This window comes from Chiloscyllium plagiosum, chromosome 4, assembly GCF_004010195.1.
Source record: "Chiloscyllium plagiosum isolate BGI_BamShark_2017 chromosome 4, ASM401019v2, whole genome shotgun sequence".
Lineage (NCBI taxonomy): Eukaryota > Metazoa > Chordata > Chondrichthyes > Orectolobiformes > Hemiscylliidae > Chiloscyllium > Chiloscyllium plagiosum.
This window is the reverse complement of record NC_057713.1, coordinates 49,491,944-49,501,673: the sequence shown is the minus strand read 5'-3', so window position 1 is coordinate 49,501,673 and position 9,730 is coordinate 49,491,944. Positions and strand designations below refer to the sequence as shown.

The window sequence follows — 9,730 nt, the reverse complement described above, 5'->3', positions numbered from 1 at the left end:
ACTGAACCAGCTGGGCAGTCATGTCTTCACCCTCTTCAACTGTGGCGTAATCACTTCACTCAACCTCCTTGTCAAAGATTCCTGGGCTGCAGCCTCACTCTTCGATCCAAACTCCTTAAGACCCTCTTTTTGTGGCAAGTCTGTGGACTCTTAATTTAGGTTAGAGGAGGAGGGAGGGAAGGATACCCTACTTTGTAGGACCTGGGGTTTAGAACTCACCCTCTCTAATAGCAATCACTTACCTTCCCGACCGACTTTGCGCTCCGCCTGAACTTCCGCCCAGCTCCCTCCGCTCTCTGCTGCGAAAAGACCGTTGGCATCGAGGTAAGTTCTTTATATAGCAATCACTTACCTTCCCGACCGGCTTTGTGCTCCGCCTGAACTTCCGCCCAGCTCCCGCCGCTCTCTGCTGCGAAAAAAGCTGTAGATTGGCTTAGATTGTGGAATCATTTGACCATCATTTATTTTAGGAACAAAGTCTTCATTAAAATGTATGTTAGTAATTTCTTTTACCCCAGGAAGAAATGTTTATCTTTGCATCACATATGTAAATTTGTTTCCTTTGCTGCTTTGGTGTTTTTATTTTTAGGTTGAGTTTCCTTTTCCCTGGAGATGAACAACTATTTGAGATTCTGTAGTCCTGAGTGCCCTGTTCCAATTTCTATTGGACGCTTCTGTTTTGCATCAGGACTTGATTTTTTGCTTTGCTACAAGCGTATATTTTTGTCAGTGTCTGCATCTGGAATGAGTAAATGTGTACATAAGGAATCAAGACCTGTGGCCGTGTGCAAAGCAGGGAGACACCCAAGTGGGCAAAGTGGTCTAGGATATGGAGTAACATTTTGCTATTCAGTCACAAGTAAATTGTGTTCGCAGGAGAAGTAAGGTATTGGAAAACTTAGATTACAAAATAAAAGAATAAAAATTGTCACCGATTTTTTTTTTTCTCTCAACTGATAGTTGGAAGGTTATCCACATCAGAAAAGGTTAACTGTAAGTTTTCTTTTGAATTTATTGTTTTATAGACATAAATTTTAAAATTATTATAAACATGCATGTATATCTGTATGAACATGTATTTTATGATCCCAGCTGATGGCACTACTAGTCAAATCAGATTGCAGAATTAAATTTGGTTTTGAGAGATTTTTGAAAATTATTTGTTAATGTGATGGATTTTAACTGCAATAATCACAGACGGCTGCAAAGTTTTAACTAACAATTGAAATTTTCTGCACCAAAGAAAGAAAAGTGCACAAAGCTACCTAAATGTAGAAGACAGTGTTAAAGATCTTGCAATATAGAGCAAAGCAAAGTCTAATCCCACGTTTTGGCACTCCATTTAGAGACTCATCCAAAGAAGTTAACTTTCTATACCAAATCTTTAAGTTTGACTTAACTGATTCTCTCCAGACCTTTCCTGTGAACTATAGAACCTTGTTACACGAATACTCACAAAACTGAGAACTTTGTCTTTGTTTTATAATAACCTGCTGATTTCTAACCAAACATTCTTAGTTTCAAAGTTTAACAAGCTAAACTTTTCAAATGTGGTAACTGTGCTTTCCCTGAACTGTCCTATACTTATTTCCAAGACAGATATACTATTTGCTTCAAACTCCAGTTATGTCTTCTCTGATCCGCCTGACCACTTTCACTCTGTTTGCTGAGATAACATTGATTTTGATTATTTTAATCAAAAGAAACTTATAGCCTTCAATGTTTACACTCCCTGCCATATACCAACAGAGTAAGAACAAGTTTCCATTAAACTGTAAGGGGTCTCTACTCTGACATATATGCTGGTCTCTGTTCAGGAAGGAGAAAGTGAGGTCTGCAGATGCTGGAGATCAAAGTTGAAACTTTATTGCTGGAACAGCACAGCAGGTCAGGCAGCATCCAGGGAACAGGAGATTCGACGTTTCGGGCACAGGCCCTTCTTCAGGGCCTGTGCCCGAAACGTCGAATCTCCTGTTCCCTGGATGCTGCCTGACCTGCTGTGCTGTTCCAGCAATAAAGTTTCAACTCTGTTCAGGAAGGATAGACTGGCCTTTACTATTTTTAAAAGAAAACCGTTACAAATTAACCAATCCCATGTACCACTATTTTAAAATTCAAACCAACAATGATATTATTAGATGCTCAGACACCATTCATCATTCTGGATGTAAGTTTGCTCGCTGAGCTGGAAAGTTCATTTTCAGATGTTTTGTCACCATACTAGATAGCATAATCAGTGAGCCTCCGGTGAAGCATAGGTGTTAGTGACCTGCTTTCTATTTTGATTACATTAGATTACATTACAGTGTGGAAACAGGCCCTTCGGCCCAACAAGTCCACAACGACCCACCGAAGCGCAACCCACCCATACCCCTACATTTACCCCTTACCTAACACTACGGACAATTTAGCATGGCCAATTCACCTGGCCTGCACATCTTTGGACTGTGGGAGGAAACCGGAGCACCCGGAGGAAACCCACGCAGATACGGGGAGAACATGCAAACTCCACACAGTCAGTCGCCTGAGGCGGGAATTTAGGTTTCCTTGGGTTGGGAATGTCATTTCCTGTGGTGATGTCAGTTCCTGCTCTTTCTCAGAGGGTGGTAAATGGGACCCAAGTCAATGTGTTTGTTGATAGAGTTCTTGTTGGAATGCCAAGCTTCTAGGAATTCTCACGCGTGAACAAGCCAAACAGAGACACGCACGAGAATTCCTAGAAGCACGGCACTCCAACAGGAACTCTATCAACAAACACATCAACTTGGATCCCATTTACCACCCTCTGAGAAAAAGAGCAGGAAATGACATAATCAATCTAAGGAAACCTAAACACATAAATAGAAAGCGGATCACTAATACCAGTGCTTCACCGGAGGCTCACTGATGTTACCTAGTAGGGTGATGAAACGTCTGAAAATGTACCTTCCAGCTCAGTGAGCAAACTTACATCCAGAAACTCAGCCTGAGCTACAGATCTTCTCAAAACTCGTTAATCTTTCATAATTATATATTACTGTCCATAATATGCCCTCTTAGAAAGACATACTAACACAAAGTTATAGTGGCTTCTTTCTTCAAAAAAAAACCTTGGTTGTGATATTGCCCATATTTCAAGGATTAGTATAAATCTCCAACTCCTCCCCATGACTGTGTCTGCTTGTGTCTTTCTTTCTGACTACTTTATGCATGCCACGTGATTATCATTTAAAAAAAAAAGACCTACTTCAGTGTAAGGATTTTTGAGGCCCACTCTGCAAGATATAACTTACCAGTAAGTTTACATTCTGTCATGTAAATTAGGTGTATTAATTCCTTCTAATTGAATTAGTAGCTATTTTATATTTGGACTGTGGATCAGAGTATAAATGCTTTTATAACTGTAATTTGATTCTGCCTCCACTTCACTCTGGGGCAGTGAGTTCCACAGATTCACAACCCTCTGAGAGTAGTTTCCTCTCATTTCAGTTTTGAATCTACCTCCTCTCACTCAATATCTGTGACTTGTTGTTTGAGACTGCCCCACAAGGGGGATCATCTGTTCAACATTCACTTTATCAAACCCCTTTAACACTTTATATCCCTCAGTCAGTTCCCCCTATTCTCAAATCCTGTTACCATCCATTCAGCATTTACTTCTCTCCAGGCTTCCGGTCTCCATCTCTTTTCTGTCTCTGCACTGTCTGTACTCAATTCATCCTTTTCTTCTCTGCCCGCCCTCCACCCACACTCATGTCGTCTGCGTAAATACCACCATTTCCCAGCTGCTTTCAGTTCTGATGTAGGTCACTGGACATGAAATTTTAATTATATTTTGCTCTCCACAGATGCTACCAGACTTGCTGAGTTTCTGCAGCACTCTTTTTGTTTCACTATATTCATTTCTTGTTTTTTCTATTCCCAGTTGCTCTACAAGCACTCAAACGAAAGAAGCGCCTTGAAAAGCAGTTGGCACAGATTGATGGTACACTCTCTACAATTGAATTCCAGCGAGAAGCATTAGAAAATGCAAACACAAATACAGAAGTTTTGAAATCTATGGGCTATGCTGCAAAGGCCATCAAAGCTGTTCATGAGCACATGTAAGTGTTTTATTTTTTATCAGGTACTGGGGAATTTATTTCCAAATCAATGGTCATTGCACTGGATTTTTCAGAAAATTAAGTTTTGAAGCATGCACACCATTATCAATGTGTAATAGGCCAGCAATGTCATAAAGGAGAAATAAGCCAAGAATTGGGGATGGCACAGTGGCACATTGGTGAGCACTGCTGCCTCACAGCGCCAGGGACCTGGGTTCAATTCCACCCTCGGGCGACTGTCTGTGTGGAGTTTGCACATTTTGCCTGTGTATGCATGGGTTATTGCCCACAATCCAAAGATGTGTAGGGTTAAGTGAATTGACTATGCTAAATTTCCCATAGTGTTCAGGGATGTGTAGATTTGGTGCATTAATCAGGGGTAAATATAGGACAATAGAGTAGGGGAATGGTTCTGGGTGGGTTACTCTTCAGAAGGTTGGTATGGACTTGTTGGGCTGACGGGCCTGTTTCCACACTGGAGGGATTCTCTGATTCTATTGTATTGTGATTTGCTGTAAGTCACTTGCATGTTAATTTGCCAATCAACGTTTTGGTTAGGGAGTAGAGTGGAGCCTCATTCTTTCATAATTGTGAATTGATTAAAAAAAATTGCTGGAGAAACTAAGTAGATCTGGTAGCATTTATGGAGACATAAACAAAATTAATGTTTCAAGTTTAAAGTTTACTTCCGAAGAAGAGTCACAGCGGATTCAAAAATTAACTTTGTTTCTCTGGTGTTGCCAGCCCTGCTGAGTTTCTCTAGCACTGTGTTTGTATTTTCTCTAGCTCCGCAGTACTTTGCTTTTATCTCTGAATTGTTTTAGTTGGTTTAAAATGTCTAATTTTAACTGTTTTTGTATCTTTCCCAATGCCTCTCAATCCAGTTTTTCTTTTTATTTCACGTATATAACTAATTTGACAGTGAAATTTAACCCCCTTTACAGATGAACTCTGCATTCTTTAATCACATTAGTTAATAAGATATAATGTTTATCCTGTTGGTAAGCAGGATTCCTTTGCTATGATATTATCAGCTTGCAGATTCAGTGATTTTGTGATTAAAGAATTTTAAGATTTAGAAATACCTAATCTAACTAACAGGGTTCACCACTGGATAATCCATCCCAGCAAAATCTGGTTTATTATGTTTAATATTTTGATTCCACATTATTTTCAATTTATTCTTGGTACCATTTGTGAATTGCTGTGTGGATGTACTTAAATCCTGAATTTATAATCAAGTAACACATTGAGGATAGTCTTGCTACAAATCACCTTAGGGTTGATAATTCCTTTCGAATACTTCATTGTGATATAACATTTGTTTGAAACAATGTAGTTGATGAGTGCCATGGCATTGAAACCAGCCTGTTAACTGTGAATGTTGAAGGCCAAGGATTAAACTTTAATCAACCTTAAACCTACATTAGACTAGTGAGCTACGGGCACCTGCTTGCATTGCCAGCTGTTTCATTTTTGAAGGTTTTTTTAATGCTAAATTGATTGTCATGATGCCATTGGGAAAGGAGGATGAATGAACTGGAATGTGTTGCTAGTTGAGATTTTGGGCAAGTGATATGTGGAGTGGTGATGGACCATGATTTTAGTACAGGATGTGTTTCTTTCATCTCTACATTCAGGTAAGTACCTTTCACAAACTTACCTTTTAGATGCTAACCTTCCTTTAAGGACTACTTTCAGTTCTGTAAACCTAGTGTTCTTGGTGCCAGATATGTTGAGGGGAACCTAGTTTTGTACAGGGATCTTAGTTTTGAACAGAGATCATTTTTTCCATTTTGGATGGAAACCTGGAAACCTTTTTTGCCAAGGCAAACTTTTTAGGATAAAAATGAGAAATCACACAACACCAGGATATAGTCCAACAGGTTTATTTGGTAACACTAGCTTTCAGAGCGCTGCTCCTTCATCACAACCACTTGATGAAGGAACAGCACTCCGAAAGCAAGTGGTTCCAAATAAACCTGTTGGACTAGAACTCTGGTGTTGTGTGATTTTTTTTAACATTGTGCACCCCAGTCCAACACTGGCACTTCCAAATCATTTAGGATCAACAATGCTTTATGAAATTGTGCTATCCTTTCATCCAAATATGTCATGCAACAATCACTGTCTACGTACCAAATGTGTCAGGTAACACCATCATCAGTGCCTATGTATGAACTCTCAATAGCCCTGAGGACACAAAAGAACAATTCTATAAGGATCTGGATTACTTTATTAAGTCCACGTGTCAATAATAAATCATGATCATGGGATACTTCAGTGGCCATGTGGAGAAAGCAGGAGATGAGTTCTAGGTAAATGTGGAGTTGTAAAACTTAACAGAAATGCCAAGTTAGTCTTGAGCAAATATGGTGAGTGCAATCTTTGCATTATCAACACATTGCTCAAATAGGCCGATAAGTGCAAGACTTCTTGGATGCATACCAAACAGCAGCACATGATCAACCTCATTGTGTTAGATGGATCTTCAGGATGTACAAATCCTCCATGCAATGTAAGGTGCAGAATGTTTGTTGGTTCACAGATTAATGAGACGATGTGGAGAAGTGGAACAAATCTAAAGATATTGTCATTGAGATAGCAAAGATTGTTCCTGGACAAGTGCGCCAGGATTATTTTGATGAAAATGACAAAAACATCTCTCAAATCTTGCATATAATTAAACTATTTATGAATGGCAAATGATCTAACCTCTATTTCCAAAAGATCCAAGTTGTGAACTGAAGGACAATGTTCAGAGAGATCTGTGTGATTTAAGATGGTGTGAGGAAAGCTAAAGAAATATCTACCCTTGCACAAGTCAACAAGTTAAATGTATATGTACTGCTATGCACTGCTCTTGGCTGATGGGTCATCCTTGATTAAAGATCAGACAGAAATAAGAAACATGGGCAGGATAGTTCAGTTTGCTGAAAAGACTGACCATTGTCAACATCGCAGCCCTCAGTGATCAGTCCTTGATGAGCTTGACGTGCCTGCTTCTGTTGATGATGTCAGAAAAGCCATTTAATACATAAACTTGGGTAAAGCTTCAAAGAAAGATAAACATCTCATTAGAATCTTTTCAAGTGACCCAAGGTCTTCCATGATACCCTCTTGTGCATTTCGAATGGAAAAGAAGGTACCAAGTTACTGTTGTGATGCTATGATTCTTGGTGTCTAAAAATACAAAGGCACCAAATCAGAGTGTGGCAGTTACAGCAGTATCTCACTTCTGTCCATAGGAGGAAAGGCCTTCACTTACATCATCCTGAAGAGATTTCTCAACATTGCAGAAACAAATCCACTTGAGCTTAGTGTAGCTTTCAAAGAGGTCACAGCAATATGGACATGATGTTTAAGAGAGATGCCTCATGCAAAATATGGCTCTTTAGTTTATTTGACTTCGCAAGGTTTTGACGTAGTCAATTCTCTCTACATACGTTCGAGACACCACCCACGCCCTCCACTTCCTCCAACACTTCCATTTTTCCGGCCCCCAATGCCTCATCTTCACCATGAACATCCAATCCCTCTACACCTCCATCCGCCATGACCAGGGCCTCCAAGCCCTCCGTTTCTTCTTCTCCCGACGTCCCCAACAATACCCCTCCACTGACACACTCATTCGTTTGGCTGAACTGGTCTTCACCCTTAACAATTTCTCCTTCGAATCCTCCCACTCCCTCCAGACAAAAGGGGTAGCCATGGGCACGCCCATGGGCCCCAGCTATGCCTGTCTCTTTGTCGGCCATGTAGAACAGTCGATCTTCCGTAATTACACCGGCACTACTCCCCACCTCTTCCTCCACTACATTGATGACTGCATCGCCGCCACCTCGTGCTCCCGTGAGGTGGTCGAGCAGTTCATCAACTTCACCAACACATTTCACCCCGATCTTAAATTCACCTGGACCATCTCTGACACCTCCCTCCCCTTCCTGGACCTCACCATCTCCATCAATGACGACCAACTTGACACCAACATTTTTTACAAACCCACCAACTCCCACAGCTACCTGGATTACACCTCTTCCCACCCTACCTCCTGCAAAAATGCTATCCCGTATTCCCAATTCCTCAGCCTCCGCCATATCTGCTCCCAGGAGGACCAGTTCCACCACAGAACACACCAGATGGCCTCCTTTTAAGACTATAATTTCCCTTCCCACGTGGTTGAAGATCCCTCCAACGCATCTCATCCACGTCCCGCACCTCTGTCCTCAGACCCCACCCCTCCAACTGTAACAAGGACAGAACCCTTCTGGTCTTCACCTTCCACCCCACCAACCTCCGCATAAATCGAATCATCTGCCAACATTTCCGCCACCTACAAACGGACCCCACCACCAAGGATATATTTCCCTCCCCACCTCTTTCCGCAAAGACCATTCCCTCTGTGGCTACCTGGTCAGATCCACGTCCTCCCCAACAACCCACCCTCCCCTCCTAGCATCTTCCCCTGCCACCGCAGGAATTACAAAACCTGCACTCACACCTTCCCCCTCGCCTCCATCCAAGGGGCCCCAAAGGAGCCTTCCACATCCATCAAAGTTTCACCTGTACATCCACCAATGTCATTTATTGTATCCGTTGCTCCTGATGAGGTCTCCTTTACATTGGGGAGACTGGACGCTTTCTCGCAGAGCGCTTTAGGGAACATCTCCAAGACACCCGCACTAATCAACCCCATCACCCTGTGGCCCAACATTTCAACTCCCCCTCCCACTCTGCTGAGGACGTGCAGGTCCTGGGCCTCCTTCACCACCACTCCCTCACCACCCGACGCCTGGTGGAAGAATGCCTCATCTTCCACTTCAGAACATTTCAACCCCAGGGCATCAATATGGACTTCACCAGTTTCATCATTTTCCCCTCCCTCCACCTTACCCTAGCTTCAGCTCAGCACTGTCCTCATGACCTGTCCTACCTGCCAATCTTCTTTTCCACCTATCCACTCCACCCTCCTCTCTGACCTATCACCTTCATCCCCATCCCCAGCCACATCCCCCCTTTCAGTTATCTCTCCACCCCGGAGGCTCCCTGCCTTCATTCCTGATGAAGGGCTTTTGCCCGAAACATCGATTTTCCTGCTCCTCGGATGCTGCCTGACCTGTCCTTTTCTAGCACCACTCTAATCTAGACTCTGATCTCCAGCATCTGCAGTCCTTACGTATGCATAGTCAATTGGGTAGCCCACTGGACAATCTTAGAACAGTGTGTTTATCAAAAAAAAGATTGACATGCTAATACAGCTTTTCCATGATGAAATGACAAACAAGGTCCCTTTAAAGATGAATCATCAGTTCTCTTTGTTATCACACAGTTAAGCAGGGTTGCATTATAGCATCAGTGCTCTGTATCCTGTTCTTAACCTGATACCTTGGTCATGCTGTCAAGGATCTTGAAGAGGAAATGATCTTCAGTATCATCTTGGTCATTCAGTCTTTGACCTGTGATGTTTCTGTGCAAAAGAACATCCATTAATTCATTTTTGTCAGTTTGTTGTTGTATTTGTCCAACGAATATAGTTATCACTGGCTAGGATAGCATTTATTACCGATCCCTGATTGCTGAGAGGACACTTGAGTGTCAACTGCATTTATCAGAAGTTACATGTAGACCGCTCCAGGTAAGGATAACAG

At 41.9% G+C, this 9,730-nt stretch overlaps 1 protein-coding gene across 1 annotated transcript in view; it reads left to right on the top strand.

Annotated features, from left to right (window-relative positions):
- The window catches only part of LOC122549032 (charged multivesicular body protein 4b-like), a 45,449-nt gene that overhangs the window by 16,885 nt on the left and 18,834 nt on the right, over positions 1 to 9,730 (top strand). Inside the window, exon 2 of the mRNA XM_043688173.1 lies at positions 3,905 to 4,082. Within this exon, the coding sequence (XP_043544108.1) occupies positions 3,905 to 4,082 (178 nt within the window). The remainder of the gene's footprint in view (positions 1 to 3,904; positions 4,083 to 9,730) is intronic.